Genomic DNA, 27,821 nt, shown 5'->3' with positions numbered 1-27,821 from the left:
CCTATTTTTAAAACAATCCATTGCAGCTCTAAAACTAGAGGACGCTTGGCACACAATATCATCCTATCCGGAGTTCAAACGATTAGTCAATAAAACCATCAAGGGACAATCCCAGGTAACAGATCAAGCTTCTTTAACCTCAAAAACTAACGCATGGATGGTGATGCCAACATATAAAATGCTAAAATGTCAACCTTACCTGACAGAACATTTTGTAAATCAAAAAAAGTGGAAACTGATTTTATTGGGACTGGGTGTTTAACCATCAAAAGATCTCTTCCCAAAATGGAAACGGGCATGTCCTACAATGGATTGCTACCTTTGTGGACAAGGAGATGAGTCATTAATCCACCTACCATGCGTCTCTCCGCCACTATTATCTTTACGGAAAGTGCTCCTACGGCCAATACTGAAAAGAGAACAAATAAGGACTTGTAGATCTGCCGTAATAAAATGATTAGGAGGCTCGACAGTACAATTGATATGCAAGGCAATAAAGTTTCTGAGCCTAGGGGCAAATGAACTAGAAAAGAGCGACAGACAACTCTAAGCGGTTGGGCACGCAAGGTGATAAAGTGCACTTGAACACTTTGCAACCCATTGGTTTACAGCACCATGCACTTTACTTTGGAGAAATAACAGGAAATTATCAATGGTATCAGCATCTGAGTTGAACTTCTCTTTAGTCACAGTACTTCATAAAATAAATATAAATATAAGAACCTCGTCCTCTAGAACCATCTTTTTACTGAAATGATAATTGTCAATTATACCTGTCTATCGCTGTAGGGCTTCTTTTAGAGATCATGTACCTTGCGCGGCCGTGCACAGCTCAAGCAGAATCCCACAAGAAGCCCGCTTTTTATAGCATGGCTGGCAACCAACCAGACTGCAGTAAATCACTGTATATTGTCTTAACTTGTTTTTATTATAAATTTGAATGAGTTTTAACCTACTAACAAATTGGAATAATTGTTCGCAAATTACTTGTACATTGCCGGTTGTGCCGTCCTTTTATGATTTAAACCAAATCATATCAAAGTAATTTTTTCATTCATTCCTCCATGCAAGGACATAACAGTTACTGCGCATTAGAGATAAAAAAAAGTTACAAATAAAAATTAAACCATGCTGGTTTTTGCAAACTTTCCAGAAAATTTGCTTTCTATCACCTTGCCTAACCCAGACTAGCACAAAATCTTTGAGCTGAGAAAGACTCCCTCTTTGCTCCAGATTAGTCTGTTGGACAGCTTGACAATGGCTATTTGTTGTGGCATCTTTTGGTGTGTTTCCCCTGTCTTTTTGCTTCTGGCATCCTGGTTTTTGTGGTACTCTGGAGATGGTTTTTGCTGGTGTAGCGTTTCTGTGCACTTCAATACTGCTGATCCGTTCTAAAGTGCAAGTGCTTCTTCTGTAAATTGTGTTGATGGACTGGTGTTTCCATGATTGGGATATTTCATTCCTAATAAATCCCTAGTACAGTGCATCAAGTGCACCCAGGGCCTGTAAATCAAATGCTACTAGTGGGCTTGCCGAAGTGGTTGTGCCTACCACACAAGTAGCCTTTCAAAGGTGTCTCAAAACTGCCGGTACAGTTTCTGCATGCAGTTTCCACTGCCATGTCAATGTGGCAAGTGGACCCACTTGCCAGGCCCAAACCTTCCCTTGTCTTACATGTAAGGCACCCCTCAGGTAGGCCCAAGGTACCTCCTTGGGTAGGGTGCAGTGTATGTGAAAGGGTGGAACGACATGTACTGGTGTGTGTGACATGTCCTGTTAATGAAATTCTGCCAATCTCGTTTTCACTATTGAAAGGCTATCTGTCCCATAGGCTAACCTGGGAGTTGCTTTGCAACATCTTACAAGCATAACTTCCATTGGGACAGGATGGAGAAGCAGAGTTTAGGGTTCCTGAACTCAGAATTTAAAAAGATACATCTTTTCATAAAGATGATTTTTATGTTGTGTGTTTGAAAATGGCACTTTTAGAAAGTGGACATTTTCTTGCTTACCCATCTTGTGTGCCACTGCCATTTGTGTATTCACCATCTGGGTTCAGAGTGATAGGAGAATGGATGTGCATTCACAATAGACAGACAAAAGGCTTGGGTTGAGGTGTGCTCTGCCTTTCCTGGATGAATCATAGCCAGGCTGAATAGACCTGGCTGGATTTAGAGTAGTGGGAAGAGTTGTCACTTGCACTTGAATGGACTATGGCTGCCTTCCACAAAGCTCTCTCCCCCTCCTGGAATGAACCTGGCCCAAGCCAGGCAGAACTGGTTTATGTATGCCGTGGAACTTTGTTTGTGCCAACTTCAAAGGGAAATGTGGTATGAAAATTGGGGCCCCTGACCCCAGAACTATAGAACTCTTTTGGATCAAGAAACCTGCCAAGAAGAAGAGATGGAGAAGCTGTGAGGAGAGACTACCACTTTGCTTTGTGCTGTGCTGTGTTGGCCTGCAGTGGCTGCTTCTGTCTTGGGCAGTGAAAGGACTGGACTGGGCTTTCTGAATCTGTTTTCCCTGAGATTCTCCAAGGGCTTGAGGTAGAGCTTGCCCCTGTTCAACAATTCTCAGGAACAACAAACACTTCAAGTTCATCTGCTACCAGCACTGGGAACTGTGTGCTTTGTGCTGCAACAGAAGAAAAAGCAGCCCGACACCATCAACTACGCTGCTGCCGGCTCCATGCAGTGACCTGACGCCCTGATCTCATCGACGCCATCGATCTGCTGCTTCACAGTGACCTGTGGGCACCGTAGTCTGCACCGCCTTGCTTCAGACCGCCGCCCTGGCATCCCAGACGACGCTGCGATGCCATCACCGATGCCTACACCGTGACCTCATGGAGAACACAGAGCACCGTTCCTCTTCGCACCGTAACCCTGGTCTCACTGAGGATGACGATCCATACTGACATCGACGCCGCTGCCTGCACTGTGGTTTAGGGGCACCACTTGTAAGTTACACGATGCCCCTCCCCGTCCCACACCGCAGCCTTGGCCTGTCAACGCCATTGACTCCAGTTTGTCAGAGCTGCAGCAACGATGATGCCGCTGCCTTCACTTTGACCTGCTAGCACCGCAACGAACACCGCAGCCCTGGTCTCACCGACCACTGCCTGCACCGCGACCTGAGGGCACTGTACCGCTGCATTTCGCACCGAAGCCTCGATGCCTGCCGATGCTCCAGACTTCAACCGCACGAAGTTTAACCTGCAACGTGTGTGACTTCAAGGGCTCAACGACTCCTGCACCGGCCTCCCGAACAGACGCTGGCTCTTCGGAGCTCACAGAAAGGTCCCAACGCCCTGCATTTCTAAGGGTACTATTTTGCAGGTCTTCCAGAAACCATAGATGGCCTGTGACGCCTCAAGCCTGGATGGATCAATCGAATCTACTCAACAGTAAACCCATCATTGTGGACTGCGCTAAATCCTTAGGTGTCATACTTAACAAAAGACTAAACCTAATCTCATACATCAACTCCATGGCCAAGAGCGCACTTTATCAACTGCGACTTTTATGGGGGATTCGTCGGTTCTTCCCGGAGAATGACCTAAAAACCCTGGTCGAATCGCGAGTTCTCTCTAGACTTGACTATTGTAATTCTCTTCTGACTGGCCTTCCCAAATCTCACCTCTCCCCCCTCAAATCCGTCCTCCACTCAGCAGCTCGCTTCATTTCAGGGTCTAAACGAAGTGACCACATCACTCCTATCCTGTCCTCTCTCCGGTGCCTTCCCATCGAGGCTAGAGCTATCTACAAAACAGTGTGCATCACCCACAAAGCTTTGCACTCTTCCTCCCCTCGCTATCTGGCGAATAAACTCAAACTGTCTGGAGGCTCAAGACCTTCTCGGAATGCAAAAAAGTTCCTTCTTGAACCCCCCTCCTTCAAAAGAGAAAAATTGTTGGCACAATCATTCTCAGGTAATGCGGTGAGAATCTGGAACTCTCTTCCTCCTTTGCTCCGTGCCATCACCTCCATCCAGATCTTCAAAGCGGACCTCAAATCTCTTTTATTCCAAAGACACTTTCAGAACTAATTCCCTCCTTCTCAGGCCACGCCGGGAAGTTCTTTAGTCATTGTAAATTTGTCACATATATTTTTATTTTTACATCCTGTACTTGCTGTATTTGAAATTGTGTTCCTTTTGCCTGCGTTGTTTTGATTCTATGGCCTGCTATTGTTCGCCAGGAAGTTCTTTAGGCATTGTAAAATTTGTCATATTTATTCTTACGTTTGCTTGTATAGTCTGTTCATACTGTGCTTGAGATTGTGTGCCTTTTGCCTGCGTTACTTCGACTCGATGGCATGCTATTTTTGTTTGTTCTATTCCTGCAACAGTTCTCTCATGTAACGTAACTGGTTCTATTGTACAGTGCTCTGACACCTTCGGGTCAAGTCTGCGCTTTATAAAAATGCATTAAATAAAATAAAACAGTAAATACCATTTACGAATTGATAACATTAAAATGATTCCTATCAGCCTAAATCGAAAGTTCAGCTACAAGCTTTCGAATTCACGTCTATAGCCCTAAAATAAATACCCCACATAATAGAAGCGTAGTAATAAATACGCCCCCACCACCCCCACACACACTGTATTTAACTTAAAACTCAAGAGAAACAAACATAAAGAAGCCCGTTCCCACTCTAACAGGTTTGAAGCAAATTCATTCAATATTTGCCACTAAAAGAAGCGGACCTCACCAGTATCTTCCCTGTAAAAGTTGCCAATGCCAGCAACTAAAAGCTTCCTCCCACTGCCGCCCAGTATTAGTTAGTTGGATGAAACCAGGAAGTGGCCAGAAACTGGGCACGTATTAGACTCACACTTACTTCCTCGAATACACCCTGCCTCCTTCTGGCACACTATATCGTGTGTAATGATGCAAACCGTGAACCCGTCTTCCAAAACAAAATACCGAAAAGATATGTTCTACCAGCCGTGCACACTTACTTGACTTTGTGATGGGAACACGGTAAAACACTACCCGATCTTCTCAACACCAGATTAAGCATGAATACGAATTTATATTTGAGTTCCAAAATCCATTACTGGCTAACGTTTGGTCCAGCTGACACCTGCAAGTGACAAACGTGCCTTTGGCTACACGGTTTCCTAGGCAAATAATGCATCCTAAACCACGCTTCTTCGTAGTAGTGTAGTCATTACCGTCCGCGATAACAGCGCTTACAGCTGTGAGCTCACACAGAAGGTGAAAGGGGCAGGGCAGCGTTTATTACAAAGAACCGAGGCAACATAACACGAGCCTTCCATCTTGGAGTGTGAGTATTTACGTCCGCTATAAAGGAAAGTTCCCTAGTATGAGAGAGAATAATCGTAAGCTATTAAAAAAATAACACACTATGTTTGTGGCTATTGTTGTAGGCTTACTATTAAGAATATGTAATTATACATTAAAATGTACATTTTTCAATTTCTATTTTTCTTTAATAATTCTATTCGAAAAAATAAAACATACAATTTTTTTGTAAGTTAAACGAAAATATGGGCCCCTGCTATATTTTGACTGATCCGTAACTACAGCGTTTTCCTTTTCAAGATGGCTGCACGTTTTACCTAGTTTCAAAGGCACACTCCAGAACAGGGTGGGTCGTTATTCTGGTTCCAATAGTTGTTTCGCGAGTCGTACGGCATCTGTTTAATGACATATTATCTCGAGAGCCTACGGGTGGATGAGTGTCCCCTACTGATGACGTTCCCAGCATGTTTCCCAGTATCCGGCGGGGAAATAATCGGGGTGGCGCTTTCGAATTGAGTGAGAGATGGCCTCGGTGACACTCAGCGAAGCAGAGAAAGTTTATATTGCCCATGGAATTCAGGTAAACGCTGTGCTATCCTCATCTCTGTAGACATGAAATGGTCTATTAAGGTAACCACGCAAGACTTCTAAATGGGAGTTGTTTAACGTGCAAGCGAGTGAACGTCTGTAACAAATTGGAGCGAGTACTAAATGCAAATTACAATGTAAATAGTAAAGCACCATTAGGCTTTACAATGAAAACAAAAATATAATCATGAAGGTGTATCAAAAGATTCAGATCATTCAAATAGGTAACATTAAATGCTCAGAATCAGTGAATTAAATTGAGAAATACCATGATGCTAAGAAACAAATGCAGGAAATGTGTAAGTTGAACCAAATACAGTTCAGCTTTAAGAATACATCAAAGTTGTAAGTCAGAGGTCAGCCGGACAGTGCTAAATCCTAAGAATTAATTAAGAATAGGGCTCCCGGTTTTATGGTATCTATTTTTTTAACATTTGCGTCTGTATTTATCCATATTTATTTTTTTGTCATTTTATCTGTATATATCTGTATTTATTTTTGTCTCAAGCAAAAAAAGTTGTTGCATCTAGTATTTTTCCACATTTATTTAAATAAACAGTGCACACGGTTGTTATAGGTTTCGCTATATGTATATATGCGCCAAATTAAGTAAACACAATACAGTCCAGTGGTGGCTCGTGAAATTTCAAAGTGGTGGGGGCGTAAGACAAAACCACGAATTTGCTTGAGAGAGTGCAGTGACTGAGCATATCAGGGTGGTGCTAGGGGTATCTTCCTAGAGAGAAAAAATATTTATAAAATGGAACAAAAATGTGTCTTTTTTTAGCATAGTTTATTTAATAAAATGACCTAAAAGCAGTAGTTTTTACAGGAAAGAGAAAAGTCCTACTTGCCTCCCCAGAGGTGCAGTTATCAGGAAAAATTACTTGGGATCTCCCTTATAAAACATTTGTAAAACATTTTTCTTTTACCTCCATGTGCATGCAGATTTAAGTGGCATGTGAGGACAAGGGGAGCTGGTCAGAAAGGCCTGGACTGCTCTGCATTAGTGACCTGCACAAAGAGGCCAGAGCTGCCTAATGTGCAAGTGAGGTGAGGGTGAAAAATACTTTTAGGTTAGTCCTAAAGATTCAGGTCATATTTATTGCACTAATTACAGATATTGCCTTTTCAAGCTTTTGAATTACCACATTGCCCAAAACTACATACATTGCTATTCCAGTTTACTCATTGTTGCAAACTGCATGTACAAATGTGCAGCAGGTTAACTAATTCTCTTGAGCAATGCTGCTTAGAGTCTAAGCTACGACCTTTGAGTTTTAGTCGATCCCTGGGGTTGGCCCACTATCCTGCTGAGCTAGTTAGTATGTTAACCTTTGACCTGCAGTTTGCACGCAGATTACTGCAGCAGGAATGTGAACCATCTGATCTATGTTACCTGCATTTAATTTGTGACACGCATATATGTTCACAGAACTCAGTTCATTCATTGATTAAGTTCAGTGCTTAATTTATAAAAAGCATAACTGAAGGTTGGCAACGTTTTTATTTACAGCCCACTTCAAGTGTTGCCAAATGCTGAGGTTGCCCAATAAAAAGCTTTCATCCACCATTCTACCCTTCCAGTATCAATATTCCACACTTGTTTTGGTTCCTTTTCTATTCCTGCTTTATCCCCTTGACACTGTTTTCCTATATTTCGTGTCCTCCTTTCTCCCTTGTCTACATTTTTATATTTAGCTCTGGGCCATAATGTGTTGTACAATTAGCCCCCATCCCAAACACGAGTGCCAGTGCCCACCACCTGCAACCACAGAACAAATTAAGTAGTGCCAATTACAGACCGTTTAGATGAAAAACGGTGCACACACAATAAATCAAGTTATAAAAAAAAAATGGAAGAAAAGTCCCAGCCAAGGAATGCCACTCAACGAATTATGCACTCACCTTAATATGTTGAAATCACACTTTCACCCAAGTTTTAATTGTGAAATGTGCCAGATTGAAATTCAGTCAAATCTTTCCCCTTAAAGTTCAGCTAGCGACTGGTGGCAGCCTAAATAAGACATTGAGCATTTTAAACGAAATCCTGCATGAAACATAATTATCTGAAATGATATTTTTTGGGGGGAAAAACACTTCCTTTCAGCGTTTTAAGTGAACGCCTTCAAAGGAACCGTGTGACAAATTTAAAAGAGAGGGGAAAGGGCTAAAGATATATGTGCAGGTCAGGATGCAGCTTCTGCAATAGAAAAGCCTGGACTCCAGAGACATGTTTGATTGGACTGGCTCTGAAAGAGGCCATTGGGGTTAATAATGGGGCAGAATGCAATCATTAATTGTATAAACGGTAAACAACATTTTACCGAGTGCTTTCTTTTAACCATGGCAAATGTTTCACATTATTGAAGTAATGGTTATAAAGCTGAGAAGAAGACCCTTCATAAATGCAGCCCTCATTTCCCAGTATAATCCACATAGCCACCCCAAATCCCTTCTTTCGCTACGCAAATGGTCGTACCTGCGCTGCGAACGGACCCCAGCCCCTCCCTTTGCCAGCCTCCTGTTCTCGGTGCTGCCTGGCCTGCTCTTATCTTCAAAGGCTCCCCCGGCCCAACTCTCTAACTTGGGAAACACAATGCCAGGCCTAGGGAGCACTGTAGACATCTGGGAGCTCCCCGTGGACATGCCATTATCGCACTATAACCCCACCCTTTCCCAAGTCGACACAGGCCAGGGTGGGGTCAGTGATGTTTGCTGAACCCACCCCAGCCTGTGACGTCTTGAGAAAGAGCGGAGTTAGTGATTTATGGATCGATTAGTGATGCGCAGCTCAGAAAGTACAGGGCTGATGCCCTATGCGCCCAGTGCAGCATGTGTCTGATAAATGAGCCTGGCTGCCTGCCCTCGCATACGAGAGGGTCGAAGATTGTGCAGGAGGACAGTAAAAGTTTTTGGTGCTGCCAGAATACTTCCTACTACTTGTAGACCCATTAATGTAAAAACAACATGGATGGTAATTACTATTGGCAATTACCATCCACAAAATGATGAAAATTGCAAGGGCGTAGTCCCTCCGCCCATAGAGAGCAGCCACCACTGGCTCAAAGGGCTTCAGCAACCCAGCCCCCTTTGTGTGTCAGCCCGGGCTGAGACAGCTCCCAGAGCACACACAAAGATGAGCTTATCGCTGCACCCGAGAACTTCGAAGGTCTTTAAAAGACCATTTAAGTGTTAACTAGGCCCCTGCCAGAGATTAATGGCCCAGAAGGTGTTAATGTGGGCAGACATACCCCACAGTCAGGAAGAGGGGCATGTCAGCAAACCCTGGGCTCAGGGCTGGAGCAGGGATTGCCGAACAATTCTTGGAATCCGATTTAGTTGTATTTTTCCGCTTCTATTTATAAATACAGACGGAAGGAAATATTTTTCTGTCTGTATTTATATGTAAAAATCCGTTTAAACAGAAAACCGAGAGCCTTAATTAAGAATGATCTCACAACCCTCAAGAAGAGGCTTCTTTTATTGTGAAAAATACAGCACACCCATACAAGAATACAATTGTATGTGTGCTACAATTTGTGCCAATTCTGTTAACCTTCTATTATATTTCAATGCAGTGTTTACAAGGTTACTTATGCTTGAATCGTCTGTTTGCAGAGCGAGACAAAAACAAAAGATGGCCACATACTTTGACAAAGCCAATAGGTCGTGCCTATACACGCTCTTTTGGCTTTGTCGGAGTTTTTTTGCCATGTTGCACATCAGCGCGAGTGCAACTGCTGTGCAACATGTCTGAAAGTTAAGGGGGAAAAAGTGATATGGTACGGCCAGTGCTGCCCCGGCACAGCACTTTTATTTTCTTTACTTTCAGCCTTGTTGTGCATGCGCTGTTCTACTGTGCAACATGGATTAAAAAACAATAACAGAGCCAATAGATAGATAGTATATAGGCAAGACTTACTGGCTGTGCTAATGCTTGCTTGTAATGCTAGGGCTAGGAGCATTGCAGCCTGTGAGCTGCTGTCTAACCCTCCCTAATTAGAAATAAAAATAATGGGGTCAAATGCGTAGAAAAGTAAAAACTAAAAATAAGTCTCTGAGTAGAAGCTGAATTTATAAAGTTTGATTCATGGAGGACACATCTACTGCAGGCTACCTCAACCAGATTGACCGATAGTTTGTATAGAGTCACACAGCATGCTGGTTTTGGGCATTTCATGGGGGAGAGTGAGAGATAAACTGCTTAAGTAAATCGCTAATTTCAGTGTATTTTTTTTCTAACGTATTAGTTAGAAATCCGAGCAATCAACAAAGCAATTAGAAACTAATAAAGCATCCTCGAAGATGCAGATTTACATTTGACCTCAGACTTTAAATGCCAAGCAACCGTAACAAGATAAGAACAAGATTTAAAGGCCTGTTTACGGAAAGCAAGTATGTGGAACAATATAGTAAACACGGTTTAGGCAACGGGAGACACGAACTGAACTTTGAGAGCCTAAAGCAAAAATGTAAGTTACAAACCACAAAGCCAATGGTAAACAATGGGCTGAAAGCATTCCTAGGTCATCTTTTTGAATGTCACCAAGATGTCTTTAGCAAACCAGACAGCTGTGCTGTCTGGTAGGCTGCAACCTAAAAACAAGCATTGTCATAGCCAATAGGTCTCGCCTTTGGGACCTTATAAGTGTTTAGTTACCCAGCACAATATCCTTGGTGCAACAACATCAATTGTTGCATGGCTAAACACTTATAAGGTCCCAAAGCAAGATATGCCAATGCTTGTTTTGAGTTAATGGCTCGTGCAGGTATGCCACTGTGAGGTAGAGATGCTGTGAGTGCTTTTACAGGAGCCCCAGTAACATTGCGCCTCTTCAAAATGTATTTTGGGTCTGGTGTAATACTTCTAGCCCCTATTCCCATCTTCTCGCACCCAATGCATCCTTAAATGTCCCATGTACAGACAGGGTTGACACTCCTATTACCCCTGCCATCCAGTGACACTTTACCTGTTATGGGTGGTGGTGGACATGGTGGTAGTGGACGTGGTGGTGGTGGATGTGGTGGTGGACGTGGTGGTGGTGGCGGACGTGGTGGCGGACATGGTGGCGGACGTGGTGGCGGACGTGGTGGCGGACTTGGTGGTGGTGTTTTCAGTGTAATTGTACATTGATCTCCTGGTGACAGAAGGTGAGGGGGTTCTGGGGCCCGGACTGACCCACTCCTTCATGACTGGTTTTATTCCGCCTCCGATAGATGAACATCTCTTTTATGGACGAGGCTGCGGCTGTCGCTGCTGAAATGCCAATGTTTTCCCCCAAGACTGACTATAATGTCAGTGCGGGTTTATCAAAAGCCATTTTTGAAGTGACACCCCGAGTGAGTGTGCACTGGGTTCCTTTGAAGCCACATATGGACGTTTCGCCGCCTGCCAGGTGTACAAAGAGACAATAAAGTTTCCTAGGAATGACCTTGCAAGGTTGATTGTTCATGAGTCAGCCACCACTGACTGGATTGACAACAGATTAATTCAAGTGATTGGTGTTTATTTCATTTCAAAAATCTTTATTTCGATCACAGATCATAAAAGATACAACAAAAACAGACATTTTAAAAGCTTATTAAACATGAGTGATCGGTGATAAAAATCATTAAATATTAAATAAAACACTCGGGGAAATCGCTGAAGGAGTCCGTTATACCAGTCTTTTCAGCATGCGAGTTCGAGTAACCCATAATGCAGTTAAAAATTTTGACAGTGCAAAAACTACATGAGGGGAGAGGTCAGATTTTAGAACTCTGTACGCAGTATGGAAAGATCTAAATCCCAGGTTCCTAAGCATAGGGACTAGCCAGTATTTTCTACTTCGGTCATAACCCCTACAGAAGAAGATTGCGTGGATGTCATCCTCTTTCGGGTAGGCACACATCGGGCACGATGGTGTCGTAGAACACGCTGTCCAAGACGCTGTGTACGAGGCCAGAGGCAGACATCCATAGCGCCACTGGAGGAACAATTTCCTTGTTAATGCGGGGGAAATATTGTCCAATACCTTTTCGAGAGAATAAGTGTCTTTAATTTTCAGGAATGATTTTGTCAGAGACCCCTCAGGGGAATTATTGAAGGCTTTAGTGAGCATCAAGTCATTGTAGGCGCTCGTGAGTACCTTCTTGGAAGTTTTCGTGCATGAATTGATAGGGTCAGACCATAATTCTGAGAGCCCAATTTCTTCGAGCCTTCCCTTGACATAGGTCAGCCAAGGAATCTTCTTTGTCTTCCCTATTTCCAGAAATTCCTGTAATTCCTCTCTGTAAGTTATAAGATCAGGACTAGACCACAGACGCCTCCAGAATTTTAGGGGTTTGAGTCCCAGTTCCTCTGTTATTGGAATGATACCCAGATCTAGCCTGAGTGGAAGTAATGGGGTACTCTGGGGAAGGGTGGCTAGCTGTCTCAAAAATTTGTTCTCACTGACCTGCAGCTTCGGGTGTTGAATATAGCCCCACAGCTCACCCCCGTAAGTAACCCCTGCTCTCGCTTGCATCTTGTATATATGAATAATTGGGGCAAGGGGTCGATAGCTTGATTTATTCGCCAGGCGCAAAGTGCCACCCGCCAACTGTGCCAGTTTGATGGTCATTTTGGCCTGGTGGGATGACCAAGCGAAATATTCATTTATCGTAATGCCCAAGTATTCAATGTTATGGACCCGTTCTAACTTGATTTTTCCTAGGTTGGGAGGGGCTCTATTTCGGGCGCTCGGATTTAAAATCATAAATTTGGTTTTTTGGGGGTTTATTTCCAATCCCCTCTCAGAGCAAAAGTCTAGGAAGCCGTCCAAAATACGTTGGATCCCCATCGGAGATTTAGACAGCAGCAGGGTGTCGTCCGCAAACATGATTGCGGGCACCCTGTTGCCAGTCAACTTTGGGGCATCAGAGTTAGCAATCCTGTTGAGGTGGGCAACTACCCCGTTCACAAAGATACAAAACAGGGTAGGTGCAAGCACGCAACCCTGTCTTACACCTCTGCGAACGGGGAACCTTTCGGTTAGCTTGCCACTTTTGCCACACCTGACTCGGGCATAATTGTTAGAGTGGAGTCTCATCAGGATTGCCAAAATGTCCTCAGGGACGTTCAGGTCCTTCATGACGCTCCACAACCTTGCCCTGGGAACCAAATCGAAGGCGGCACGGAGGTCTACAAAGATGGTATATAGACTGCCGCCCTCGATAACCGCTGTTCTCCAATAAAGGAGTTGAAGCCTGAAGATTTGGTCAGTAGTAGATACACCCTCCCGAAATCCTGCCTGATATGGTGACAGGATATCCATTTCTTGAATCCACACCTGCAAACGATTTAAAATCAGTCTGCCAAAGAGTTTTTGGGATATATCTATCAGACTGATAGGACGATAGTTGGATGGGAGCAGAGGGGATCCCTTTTTAAAGATTGGGACTACCTCTGCTCCCATCCAAGTATCTGGTACAGTCATTCCACCCTGAATAGCATTGAACATAAGTGTGAGGTACGGTGCCCAAATCCCTGGTTCCTGTTTGAACAGGTCCCCCGGAACCCCGTCCAATCCAGGTGCTTTTCCAGCAGATAAGCTCTTAATGGCCTGCCTCACTTCCTTCTCTGTAAAAGGAGGCCCAGAAGGGGTTGGACAAATCAGAGAGCACTCATTAGTGGAATCCCCAACACCCTGCTCATACAATGCTTCAAAGTGGGCCTGCCATGCAGAAGGGGCTATATTTGGCTCAAGTGCTGGAGATAACTCAGTCGTACCATTCGCTACTACCCGCCAGAATTTACGTGAATCTCTGGTTGATAGTGCTTTCGTGAGGGTCTCCCAGTAATCATGATCCCATTCCACCTTGGCATTCGCCACAAGGCTCTTGTAGTTTTTTCTCCTGTCACTAATTTCTTCCCTGCCAAGGCGTCCCTTAATAGCAGATATCAAGTGCGCCTTTGCATTCCTGCACGTGGCATTATACCACGAGATCTTTGGCTTTAAACCCTTCTTTTTCGCGGCGGATGTGAACAAGTCATGTTGAAGGGAGTCTGTAATATTTTTGTGTATTATTGCTAGTTCGCCTCTAGTTACTTCATCTAGGTCTTTAGTACCTAGCTCAAAGGCACACTCTAAAAATGGAATTAGCCTTTCATAGAGGCACGGTATTTTATTTGCGCTAGTAACTAGCGTCTCCCACTTGACTTTCCTACGATTGTTTTCGAGTAGGAGGCCTGACTTGTCACTGCCAGTTCCCTGTGGAGGTTCCTGGTTCCAGTGAAGGGAATAAGTCAATTCCAGGGAATTATGGTCGCTATCCATTCTTGGGCATACTTTAAAATCGATTATTGCTGGCCACATAAAGGTTTTGACCATAATGTAATCTAGACGGGATTCACTACCGGGTTTGTTGTAAGTCGGTTTACTTGGTATGTCCGAATTACAGCGCCCATTACATGCCCGAAGGGCCAGGTTAAGGGTGAGGGCGTTTATTTGTAAGGCCAAGGGGGTCCAGGCCTTTGGGGGTGGTGCCGCCGACTCTGGAATCAGCCAGGTTGAGTCTTCGTCCAGGGAAGGACCATCACGTAGTCCGGAGAGGGGTTCATAGTGGGAATTGAAATCTCCGCCCACTAGACAGGGGTGATCACACGGGATGTCTTCAAGGAACCTTGCTAATTCGTCTATAGTGGGGGATTCATTATACATTTTAGTCGGCCTAGAATAGATGTTGATAACTAAAAGCTTTAATGCGCCGGGCCACTGTAATAGGACGGCCAACAGATCATCAGAAGCGGTCTCCAGAACGGAGGCCTGACAGCCAAGATCCGTTGCTATCCCTATCATTAGTCCCCCGGATGGTCTCCCCTTTCCCTCCCACTTGGCTATTTTAGTAAAAACAGCAAAGCCAGATAGATCTACTGGTTCTCGCGCCCAGGTTTCCTGTAGTAATATTATATCTTTGGAACTAACATAAGCACCCCACTCGGGACAGTCTAATTTGCTAGAGAGCCCAGCCACATTCCATGAAATTATGGTTAAGTGTGGTACTTCTATACAGGACAGGCTCACAGCCATATCATTGAATTCGTGAAGGGCCATAAAATTGGGAGAAGGAAGTGTGAAGCCAAGTGGGCTGGAAACGCTCAGTGGGGACGAATTTGTCATAACTGGCATCTGGATTGGTTCGTCTAGCGTTGTTACCAGAATATCCTCCATTCTATCTGATAATTTGAGGGGTGGAGGGCTCCGTTGCTGGGGAGCGATCTCAGAGGGAGATGAGTCTCCAGACCTCCCGAGTCAATCCACCTCCTCCAGGCAGCCGAACCTGTTTAAAGTGGGGACCCCCTGCCACCAATTGAGTTGATTTTGTCCGATCAGTCTATACGTTGGTCGACCAGGGTTTCTAACAGTAGACCATGACCCCTCACTTACATGTTGTTGCCTAGGAGGATAAAAAAAGGTGAGTGGCCTAACCACAATCGTGGAATTAGGCTCGAAGGATGGCCCTGCACATAAACACCGGGCTGTGAGGGGGTCAGAAAATGATACCACCACACAGTCACCGGGTATGGATTTATGGGTACGACCAATCCAGGGAACTCTCCGCACCATGAGTATATTACTTCTTTGGTGATCGGGGAGTTGTTTATTAAAATTGAGCCAGTGGATGACTTTATTTTTTAAGGAAAAATCCTTTTCCTGTGATTGCTGATCTAACTCTGGAACACCCGCTAGAACAATAACGTACGACCCTGCTTCTGGCGGGAGGTCTATAAACCCTCCACGAAAATTGTGACGACTAACCTGTCGTGTTTGGTTATGCACCGAGGGTGGCCTGGAAGGGTGGATAGCCGGTGCCCTAAATACTGTATTAGGCCTCTGTGCTGGTTTCTGCAAATGAGGAGGTTTGCGTGTTGCAGAACTCGGAGTAGGGGGAGTAGTATTTACAACCGTGGTACGGGGTTTTGGAATAGGCTTGGGAAGGGTCTCGGGGATACTATGGACTCTTTGTGAGGGAGGTTGAACATATTGTGTTTCTTTAGGTTGTGAAGTGGTTTCCGTTGCGCATGTGAGCTTAGCATCCATTTCCTTGAGGCTCAAGCTAGCTAGAGTGACTATAGTCCTTTCCATTTCAAGGAGGTTATTCTCTATGCGAGAGAGCCTCAATTCCAGAGGGGAAAGTAACTGCTTTAACGTACCCCAGACTAGTTGAAGGAATTCACTATCACTCTCCCTATCGTGTACGGATGCACTCACCCGACCCTCCAGGATATTTATGCTATCCTGACTAGGAGGGATGGTGAGAATATCATCTTCGACCCGGCTAGGTAATTCAGTAATAACTTCCCCATTAAAAACAGTATTGGTCAGTTTGGGGATAGCTTCATTCATCCCAAGGGAACCCATGACCCTTCTATTGTTAAAAAACTTTAGCCTTGCTATTCTGGCTTTTTTCCTAGCGTGTATAGTTCTTGCCAGACATTTCTTTTTGTATGCCGCAGCTTTCTTAGCGCTAAAATGACTGGCAGCTTGACTTAATTTGGGGGAGGGAAAGGAACCCGCAATACTAAATATAGGGGCAGGGGCAGTGTTCTGTAACACTGGATCAGGTGGGGAAATTGAAGGGGGATCTAGAGGGATAGTGGAGGGAGCAGGATGCATGACTGCCGTTGTTATCAGAGGGCGTAGGGCAGCAGGGCAATCAGGGGAACGAGCAGATGCAATTTCCCCCAACGAGGATTTTTTGGCGTTAGCAATGTGCGCCGACAACCTGCGTGCAGCATCAAGTTCTAAAGAGACCTTGTGCTGCATTTTGGTGATTTCCTGGTCAATCGCCAGATTGGTTTTGACCAGGAAATCATCTATAGATCTATTGGAGTTGCTAGCCGCCATGAGGGTTTTACTCCGGCTACCCCGTGAACACATGTTACAGAGTACAAGTTAATAAATAGCTATACACACAACAATAAAACTGTAAAATGTGACAATAATGCTAGAATGTAATAAAGGGGGTAGCCCAACCCAGCCCTCTTAGACCTCGAACGGCCTCAAACGGCCCAGTCTTTGCCCTGTCTTCGCCCGGGCTGCGTCCCGCGCTGCGGGAGTGTTGGACCTTGAAATAGTGGGCGTGCTGTGCAGGGGGCGGGCCGGCGGGGAGAGCGGACCGGATGGTGAGTCCGTGGTCTTCGCAGGGACTCCTGGGTATTGGAGTCCCTGCACACTCGCAGCCCACGCCTTACCTCGCACCCCTGCCTCCGCCCTCAGTGATCAGGTGCTGGTGAAAGGACACGCACTCCTGTGCGCAGCGGCTCCCGCGAAGCGGGAGCGGCAAGCCGTGGGATGAAAACTGCCCCAAAATTCCTACAAGCAACGAAGTAAGTCACTAGCACTCCGTTCAGCGTCCCAAGGGTTGACAGGGAGGAGCGCCTTTTACAGGTTCAGGTGTGCAGGGGGCGGGCCGGCGGGGAGAGCGGACCGGATGGTGAGTCCGTGGTCTTCGCAGGGACTCCTGGGTATTGGAGTCCCTGCACACTCGCAGCCCACGCCTTACCTCGCACCCCTGCCTCCGCCCTCAGTGATCAGGTGCTGGTGAAAGGACACTCACTCCTGTGCGCAGCGGCTCCCGCGAAGCGGGAGCGGCAAGCCGTGGGATGAAAACTGCCCCAAAATTCCTACAAGCAACGAAGTAAGTCACTAGCACTCCGTTCAGCGACCCAGCAGGTGTTTATTTGATTTTTCCTAAGTAAATCCCTAGTTTCCATCCTTACCTATTCACTATTGCCAGTACTCACAAAATAGACTGCTATATTGGCACACATCAAATGTTAGTTTTGTGTCTAGCTACATCTTACAGGAATGAGCAAAACCCTTATTGCTTTATTAGAACCGTGTGGTGTCAGATCCCTGCAAAAGGTCCAGAGGGAACGGAATGGTGATGTCAGCAGAGCCCCACTCTATGATAATAAGACTATTCAGACATGAACATAGAGATTCCAATAGAATTCTAATATCAAGTAGGTACTATAATCAGTATTTTCTATAGAGGCTATCCGACTATATCAATCTTTCTGGGCATCAAAAACCCAATTTTATTCAGCATTATTCTGAAACAGAAATTAAGGGCAGAGTTTTCTTATTGCTGAGAAATAATGTTGCAGTGCATTGAAGATAATGTTTACTGCAGTCTAAAACAGCGATACCTGACTTTCTGGCATTTCCTTCATTAAAGCATCGCACCATACCGGAAGTGTAGATACTTCCGAAGCCCACAAAATCCTTCTTAGAGTTGCTGGCCCTGGCCAATAAAAGTAAGGCAGTCCCAGAGAAATGCAGAAACTGCTCATACCAAACATGGAAGTACTATGTATTACACTCTTGTATTTCTATGACAGCAATATGTGCTTTTGAGAGGCTTGTCTCCCACTGCACCTGTGCACCTAATCAGACACATACCCCAAAACATTTCAGGCGTAAGCTTCACCATCGCAAGGGCTCCAAACCAACTCGTCGTCTCCCTTCCAGTGTAATACAGAGGAGACAGAAAAACAGGCTCTTTGGAAAATACAGCATGGAATGGGTGTGGGTGAAGAGCTGTGTCCCAGTGAAGCAGTCCTGAAAAAGTGGTTGATTGGGTTCGCTGAAGGAGTGAGTGATCTTGAAGGGGCCTGTCCTAGTGCAGTGACCAGGATGTCCTGCGGAAGAGGAGGAACACTGGTGCACTGATGGCAAGGGTCTTCGAAAAGTGGCATCAAAATGTGGAGTGGGTGAGCAGAAGTGAGTTGGCATGATGATGTATACCTTTTTCAAAACCAAATCCAACTTTAGGGGACAAACTAAAATACCATCGATCAAACTCTGAATTGACCCGTAAACTATATGACATGTAATTTGCTGCAGAATACAGGATTGGAAAAAGATTAAAAGTGAATTGTAGAAATTGAAAGTGGGTGCCTCATACATATTATAAAATTCTTAACGGCTGTGTCAAATCACAGACTGTAATATTTGAATGTAAAAACGAAAAACCTTTAAGTTAGTTTCTTTGGCAAATTATTCAGTAAAATGCATCATTTATGGCTAAAAGTTCTGCCTTAGGGTGTTTGGGTGACACTGGTCTACTTCTATCGCCCTGTGCAATTTAGCAGTAGTTTATGATACAATTTGCCTGACACTTTTAAAAAAATCTGTAGCAATGGCGCTATTTGTAATTTCCCTAACCGTAAGGACTCACTTGCAGTCTCTGGCAGGTTTGCACACTTTAAAGCGGCGCGATAAATAAAAAGCAGTGTTAGCCACTGACAATCAATAGGACTGTAAATGCATCATGCTAAGTGCATCATCCTTGACCACGTCATGAATGCTCAAGCTAGTCAGGTGCCTCTGTTTTTATTTTGATACAAGGGTCGCTTTCTCTTCTGGCAGCCAATATGTCCAAAGTATGGAAACGTGTCGCTGTGCTCATGCATGCGAACGTCGGTTGTGTGCTGTACTCGATTAGGCAGGCCTCTGAATGCCAGGCAGCAGTGACCTTCAGCCGTAACTGGTCCGTGTTTTATTCCAGATGATGGCCAAGATAAAAGGCATTCTAACCCTGTGGCCAATTGCGACGCTGTTTATTTATCCTGCAGATGTACAGCTGCTCATCCCGCGGTGTCTCAGAGAGAAGAAAGACAAGCGCGGGCCTCGCGCTATAAGTGGGAGTGGTGGGGGGAGTGCAAGAGCACACAAAGCGTTTCCTTTGCGGGAGCGAGCCAGGGGCACCATGTGTTTGTAAGTTAATTACAAACATATGGTGTCGCGCTCTCTCCCGCAAGGGAATTGCCATACGTGCACGCGTTATTGAAGGCCATGGAACACGTGCACGTTTTTAGGGCAAAAGCTGCATCAATGGCTAAAGGTCTTTTTTCCAAGCAGCACGTGCGCGCTGCTAGGCGAGCCCTAATGACTGCAAGCGGTGGCAACCATTTTGGATTTGAGACCTTGATTAGTCAATGTTGAAATAGATGCATACAGCGTTACATACGTGGTGTTCTGTTGTTGTGTTCTACTATTATACATAAAGAAAAACTTTCCCAGTAGTGAATAGGTATGCCTCATGTCACCCTTTAGGTTAGCGGCTGAGTTGGAGGTCAGATAATATTGTGTAGTTTCTACTAATCTGCAGGATCTGTGCTTTTGTTGGACAACATAAAAAGCGGTTTGGTGCCTAGAATGGTTCCGAACACCGCCGCAGGATTTGTTCTGCTATAGACCTGCTAGCTCACAGTGCCACCGTAATCCCCCCCCCAATCTTACCATGGAGCGAATGGTTTCTAGCAACACCTGAACATGACAACTCTGACCCCCCCCCCCAGGGATCAAGGAAACAGTACAGAACCTTTCGCTCAGTCACTTGTGCTCACTTATTCTCAGAGAGGTGTACATAGAATACACTGTGGAAAGTTTTAAATATATTTATTAACCCAACGTTATTTTTGTATAAAGTAATTGTGCTGCAATGATTATTATTATTTTTTTATTGAGCAGAGTAGAAAATATAACTTGGAACAAACATAAATAAACATATATATGCATACTAATACAATTAATGCTATTCAATGCAAAAGATCGTCAATTTTTATATAATTGGGGGAATAGTCAAATCATAAAAGTTAAAGTGCATCTAGTAAAGCGCTACAAACTCAGAAAGCTTATTTTCAACATCAGCGATGATCATAACCTAAATCATATATATTCAAGAGAGGGACATTCTCCTAAATTAAAGTGCAAAAACAGTTGAAGTCAGAGAAATACAATTAAACACAAAAAATTAGTATAGGTAACTAAAGTGCAGGTGCAAATGCAAATATACTTTACAGTTCTTTCCTTCAAAGGAAAAGTACATACATCTCTAATGCAATATCTTAAAATAAAAATGCAGCATCACCTGGATAATACTACTAAAGAAAAAGGAGCCATTCTCTTCAACTAAAGTACACATACAATGGATAGCGCTAGAATAAAAAAAGAGAAAAAAACACCTGATAGCAATAACAGTACCAGAAATATCATAGAATTAATAAAATTATCCCTGCAGATCCCTTTCCATTTGATCAAAAAGTTTCCATACCGAAACAAATTTTTTAACAGCTCCAACCCTTTTCGCATATACTTCTTCATAAGCTCTAACTCGTTTCATTTTTTTATACCATTCAATAAAAGTTGGGTTTTTCTTCCAGTTCTGCAGAATCAGTGAACGTGCCACCAGAAAGGAAATTGATAAAAAAACATTTCCCCCCTTTTTGTTATAACCTGGTTTGGGCTTCGTTTTAATAAACCAAACAATGCCACTTCCGGTTCTAATTGTATATTGCTTCCAAGAGTGCAGCTGAGCCCAGCGCATAATTCCATCCAAAACTGACTCAACTAGAGCATGTACAAGCAATATGAAGCCAACTACCCTCGCCAGCCTGCTGGTAGCGAAAGCAAGTTTTTTTTAATCTCTGGATAAATTTTATGAAGAGCATATGGCGTATGGTAAGCTGACCATCGGGACAGGAAAGCCATCCTTTTGAAATTTGCAGCCCTAAGTGCCTGATTACCGTACTGCGAGATCGCTTGCCATTCTCTGATTGGTAAGTTGCAGGACAGTTCATATTTTATTTTTTCCAGACAATTAGTGACAACAGGAGGCTCCCCTTGAGTTTGAAAGAGTCTATACCAATTCCCTATACCTCTCAATTTGGTTCTAAACACAGACGCAAGGACCAAAGGGGTGCCTATGTTGCCTAAAGGTAGATTTTTACCTATTAAAGATCTTATCTGGAGGAAACTAAAGAAAAGGACCCTACTCTGGGTGCCACATCTGGACTGAACCTCCTCCCAGATGATACCTCTACCTCTTATTAAAAAAAATGGCCTAACTCTTTAAAACCTTTTAATTCCCAAAGTTGAATGTGATTGCTACGAATAAAAAGGCCCAAACTTCTAACCTCTGACAACCCCAAATATTCAAATCCTGAAGACGTAGCTTTTTGAAAAAATAAATTCCAAAAGTCTAATGGAAAATTCATGATACGTCTTGTATCCTACTGTTCTAGGCAGTTTTGATGTTTTTAAGAAGACCGGAAGCTGAGTCCCAGCTTTGTCAGTCATTTTACTCCTAAAAAAAACCATCCAAAGCCCCCCTATTATCAAGCAGGCGAACTAAAATATCCCTAATGGCAGCTTCATAGTAGGTTTGGATATGGGGGAGTGCCAGCCCCGCCAACTTGTATCTAGTTGTAAAGTTGATGATTTTACTCTTGATGCTTTTTTATTCCAAATAAACTGACAAAAAAGTTTATCCAGTTCTCTAAAATACACTGCGCCAACTTTGATGGGGATATTTGAAAAAAGAAAAATTTGTAAGAGTAGTACTGACTGACATCTTGATCAGGGCAACACACGCTATCAATGAGAGGGGAAGAAATCCCCACATTCCCAATAAATCTTTAATCTTACTCAATGTTGCTTCGTAATTTAGCCTAAATAAATCTGCATAGTGATTTGACACATAAATTCCTAAATAACGGATCTGTTCAGGGGAATATGCTTGCTGTTCCAGAATATCTGGAAGGAAATTAAAGGAGATGTTTAATGCCAATACTTCAGTTTTTTATGGTTGATTTTATATCCTCCAATTGCCTCAAACTGAGCAAACTCCTTTAGTATTAAAACTCGTGGCACATTTGCAAGATGGCGGACTGTGGTTATCACATGTGGGGTAGCGGGGATGGGGGAGACAGGCAAGGGTTCACTGGAAGAACTTTTGCATCGGACTACGGGTTGATGCTTTGATGATTTCCTGGTGGTGCTGGGCGGGGGAGGGGAGCTGGGCACCGGAGTTGAGAGTTGAGCACAAAGACCGAGCTGCCTTGCTACCATTGCCCCTGAGCGCTAAGCACATGTGGTTGTTGAATTTGTTACTGGGGAGGGCTGGGTGGGTTGGGGACATGCAAGGCCGAATTGGGGTGGGTCTGCTGTGGGAGGAGGGTGGAATGTTGGGGATTGTGTTTGGGTACGTTTTGTCGCTTTCTTTGACTGCTGTTGCGCTACTAAATGTTTCTTGGTTGATTCCTGCGGTGCACACCACTGCCATTTACACACTGCACTGCCTGTTCAACTCTGTCCCGTCGGGACACCAGAGCCCTTTCCGACAATTTTGCTATACTCATTTCACACGACAAGGCTATGGCTGACGCTATTGGTACACCACTGGGCACCGCTCCGGATCACCTGCGGGTGCTGACATGGAATGTCAGGGGTCTTAATGACTTCAGAAAACTGCGTAAGGTACTTAGCTATTTGCGTAGACACCACATAGACCTTGCTCTCATACAGGAGACTCATTTGCCCCTTAACAGCAAGATGTTGTCACATAAAGGTTTAGCGGGTTGTAGTGTTGTGGCGGGCTTCACTACCCACTCACGGGGGACACTCACATGGATCAATCCGCGTTCTAAACTCACACTGACACTCCTCGAGGCGGACCCTGAGGGTCGCTATGTAATATGCAGGTGTCGTGGAATGGGACATGATTTATTGGTGACTAATGTATACGGTCCGAACTATGATTGTCCCGATTTCTACACAGAGTTGGCCCGGAAGTGCAAATCATATGACTACACTAACCTGCTCTGGGGCGGGGATTTCAATTTAGTACTAGACCCGAATCTTGACAGGTCGGCGGGACCCCCCCGGGCCCTGTCGGCCGCCGCCGCGGTGGTCCGGACTGAATTAGTACAGTTGGATCTTCTTGATGTATGGCGCAGTCGGCACCATTCTAGAGGGGGATACACACACTACTCCGCGTATCATGCACTCCACACCCGAATAGACTACTGGTTAGCATCACACCACCTCTCCAATAATGTAAGCGACTGCCTGATACTGCCACGTACCCTGTCTGATCACTCTCCTCTCCTCCTGATTCTGGAGACGCCGGTACATAGAATCCCCCCCTTCACGTGGCGTTTCCCCCCGTACTCCCTCTTAGATGAGGTTTTCCGAGGTGAAATCGCAAACGAAATTGATAGTTTCTTTGAGACTAACCTGGGCTCTGTGGAGAGCATCCAAACGTTATGGGAGACATTCAAGGTGTACGTGCGCAGGATAGCCATGGCCAAACACTCTGGTGTCCTAAAAGCAATTAGGCAGAGACTCAAACACCTTGAGACTCAGCTCTCAGAACTGGAAGAGAGGCAGCAGGCGGAGCCTGAGGGTGAAGCCCTGGAGCAAATTAAACAGTTGGTGACGGAATTTAACGCGGAAGCAGACAGGGACGTGCATCATATGGGCAAATACGCCACTGCCCGCACTTATGGCGAAGGAGATAGGCCTGGCTCTCTCCTGGCCAGAATAGTCCGCAGCGAGAGGCGTCAATTGAAAGTGGGTGAGCTGGTGTCAAGCTCGGCGGAGACCCTCACCGAAGAGGGGCAGATACTTGGGGAATTCAGGCAATATTACTCCAATCTATATAAGTCGAGGTCCACGGGAATGGAGGAGGCAATTGACGACTACTTAAGCTATATCAAAATGCCCCAGCTGTCCAACTCGCAGAGAGAATTCCTCATGATGCCCATACAAAAGGAGGAAATAGTGGAGGCGCTTGAGAGCATGCGGTCCGGTAGTGCCCCAGGAGCTGACGGGCTAACTGTAGGCTTCTACAAGGCCTTCAAAGACCAATTGGTGCCCTATCTCTCCAAGCTCTTTGATGATATATGCTTGGAAGGCAGCATGCCTGCTACAATGCGGGAAGCTCTCATTGTGACGCTCCTGAAGCCTGGGGACGCGAAGCTCTATGCCAAAGTACTAGCGACACGCCTCGCATTACTCGCTCCGGAACTGGTGGCTCCGGAACAGGCCGGATTTATTCCGTCCAGGAACCTTACGTACAATATACGCACGGTACTAGGGACGATGCAGCATGTGAAGCCGGAGAATAAGGCGTTGGCAGTCTTCCTCGATATGGAGAAGGCATTCGACTCAGTGGAGTGGCCCTTCATGTCGAGAGTGCTCAGGAAGATGGGGCTGGGCGAACCCTTCCTACAAATGATAGGCGCCTTGTACTATAAACCGACGGCCAGGCTGCGTTTAGGTGATAGAGTCACGGACGTTTTCGACATTCGCAGAGGCACCAGACAGGGCTGCCCCCTTTTGCCGTTATTATACGCCCTAGTGGCGGAACCCCTTGCGTGCGCGCTGAGGGAATATCACAGTCATGAAGGCATTAGCTTCCCTTCTTACAAAATTTGGATCTCCACATACGCGGATGACACGCTTCTATATGTAAGGGACCCGGAGCTCAACCTTTCCCCCGTGCTGAGGGAAGTGGTGCAGTTTGGCACGCTGTCTGGCTTAAAGGTGAACTGGACGAAATCGGTAGCATTCCCTCTGTCCCCGGTGACGAGTAAATTTGTTATGGATTATCCCTTACAATGGTCTGAGGACCCGATTAGATACCTGGGCATACAGCTACATCCGGATCCAGATATATTGGTGAGGGAAAACTACGGAGTCGCCTACAATAAGCTAACCGAGGATGTGGACAGATGGCGTAAACTCCCGTTGTCCCTGGCGGGCCGCATCGCACTAATGAAAATGATTGTACTCCTGAGGTTTTTATTCCTCTTCAGCAATATTCCGGTGATACTCTCTAGAGCCTTCTTTAAAATGCTGACGCAGACTCTCACGCGGTTGGCTTGGGGAGGTAAACAGCCACGGGTCCAGTGGCAAGTCCTGACGCTCCCCTATGAACAAGGTGGCCTGGGCGCCCCGGATATGGAGAGGTATTACAGGATCGCGCAGGCGACTCACTTGCACACATGGATACATGGGGATCATAATATTCCGCATGTGGTGCTCGAGACCCTGTTCACGGACCCCCTCCCCCCACCGGCTACAGTATTTGAGCCGGCCACGCGTCGGGTAGGATTTCTGGATTCGATCGCATCGACTAACCACGCATGGCATTCGTTGGCCAGGAGACAGGAATGTATGCTCCTATACTCCCCACTTGCTCCGATTGAGTGGGTTGTCTGGCTGGCGCCACTACGGGAGAAAGGGGTCTTGCGCGCACTTAAACAATTAGGCATATTGAAGCTGGGAGACCTGTTCAAGGACGGGACGGTGGTCACTTGGGAACAGGTTGCCCATTCCCGAGCCTCGGAGACGTTGCTGCACCGCTTCCACCTACACAGGGTCCGCGCAGCGCTTCATGAGCTACTTGGTCCGACCATGGCCGAACCACCCGAACTTCCAGAACTGACATATGTCACAAAAACGCCCTCGCCGAGCCACTTGATCTCGCGGCTATACAAGTCTGGACGGCATCATAGGAAACAGCCGCTCTCGAAAGCCCGATTGGCGTGGCAACGAGACCTTAACACACCGATAGATGACTCAATGTAGAAATATTGCTGCCAAAATACTAGAAAAGTGTCGCTCAACGCCAGGCACAGACTTATCCATTTTAAATTTCTGCAGCGAGTGTACTACACCCCAGAACGCTTACATAGATACGGGCTTCGACAAACGTCAGAATGTGAACGTTGCCATACACAGGTGGCCGACTTCATGCATCTGGCATGGTCTTGCCCGGGTATTAACAAATTCTGGGAAGACATATTTCAAGAATTAGGGCAGATACTTGAGCTGGAGCTCCCGGTCGACCCGGCGCTGGCGTTACTGGGCCACACAAAGATCCCACCTCCGGCGACACGTCGCCTGGCTGATATGGGGTTACTGATGGCTCGGCGAGCGGTGGCACAATGCCGGATGCGAGGTCCACTCCCGACCAAACAAAGGTGGGCCAGGGATATGCTGTACAGCTGCACCCAGACGCAGCTCTATAGCGAGCTCCAACCCCCAGTTAGCAGACCGAAAAACTTTTGGGACCTATACCTGACTTGCAGATCTACTAAAGATGCTGCGGATGCAGCTCAGGAGGAGACGGAGGAGTGGCAGGAAGAGGAGGAGGGCCCAGAGGAACAGTTGAACAGTACCCTATTGCCCGAGTGGGTCGGTTGATGAGACGTAGGGCTCCCGTGGGACGCTAGAGGGACACACGACATATAGCTAACACTGGCAAGGGGGATACATAGAGCGAAGGGACTGGCGGGAGGGGGTGGACGGTGGGAGGGGGTGGTGTGAAGTGGGCGTAGAGTTTGGCAGAGTGGCTCACTGAATCTATATGGCAGAGTACTGGCGGAGGTAGGCACATAGGCAGTCCGGGGGAGGGGAAGGGGGTGGGCGGGATTGTTGCGGGAGTTCAGTTAGATTCCAGTTAGGGTGGCGGACACATACACTCCACCGTACGATCCACTGCATCACTGCATTCATTGCTCCACTCTCATTTGGGAAAGGGGGGCGGGGTGGCGGGAGACTGCAGACTTAGGGCACAGACTGGGCAGTGCGCTCTAGGAAGTTGTTTATGATCTCTGTACTGTGATTGCCCTAGTTTGCTGCCGGCCCCAGGGTTGTAGGCGAGGAGCTGTGTGTGTGTACTTATGCCAAATAAATGTTTATAATAAAAAAAAAAATCATCTGGAGACAGTGGACACGAATGAATACATTCAGGTGGAAACTGCAGATACCAGAGTTAGCAAACCTCATAAAATATACGAAATAACATTACGTATAGAGGGAGATAAGACTAGGAAAATAAGGGGTCTATTTTGGGATAACCTCTCCAAAGGCTATGACATCCTTTTAGCTGAAAAAGACTGGCCACCAGAGTTTGTCAGAGAGTGCCCTCATGGCGAAGAAATGATTATGCCTGCCTTCTCAAATCACATTCCAATTCATAAAAAATATACACTTGCAAGAAAGTGGGCAGTAGCCCAAGCTCCTGCATTATATAAAAACCATGTCGGATGGGATGAGGACTCTCCTCCTCACAAAATCCAGATAAAATGTCAACCAACTGCACAGAGGCAGTACCCAATGCAAGAAGCTAAAAAACA

The 27,821-nt window shown here is 45.6% G+C and overlaps 2 protein-coding genes across 3 annotated transcripts in view; one reads left to right on the top strand and one right to left on the bottom strand.

Annotated features, from left to right (window-relative positions):
* The window catches only part of ZDHHC3 (zDHHC palmitoyltransferase 3), a 122,932-nt gene extending 117,689 nt beyond the window's left edge, over positions 1–5,243 (bottom strand). Inside the window, exon 1 of one of the 2 annotated variants that reach the window (XM_078663552.1) lies at positions 4,966–5,243. The gene's annotated coding sequence lies outside the window, so the exon portion shown is untranslated. Of the gene's footprint in view, positions 1–4,715; positions 4,813–4,965 lie in introns of those variants that run through there. The other variant, XM_078663553.1, reaches the window with a different exon arrangement.
* Positions 5,244–5,675: 432 nt separating this feature from the next.
* The window catches only part of EXOSC7 (exosome component 7), a 200,646-nt gene continuing 178,500 nt past the window's right edge, over positions 5,676–27,821 (top strand). Inside the window, exon 1 of the mRNA XM_078663551.1 lies at positions 5,676–5,852. Within this exon, the coding sequence (XP_078519677.1) occupies positions 5,796–5,852 (57 nt within the window). The 5' untranslated portion in view covers positions 5,676–5,795. The remainder of the gene's footprint in view (positions 5,853–27,821) is intronic.

This window comes from Lissotriton helveticus, chromosome 10 (genome assembly GCF_964261635.1).
Source record: "Lissotriton helveticus chromosome 10, aLisHel1.1, whole genome shotgun sequence".
Lineage (NCBI taxonomy): Eukaryota > Metazoa > Chordata > Amphibia > Caudata > Salamandridae > Lissotriton > Lissotriton helveticus.
The sequence above is the reverse complement of the archived record's forward strand: the minus strand, read 5'-3'. Positions and strand labels throughout refer to the sequence as shown.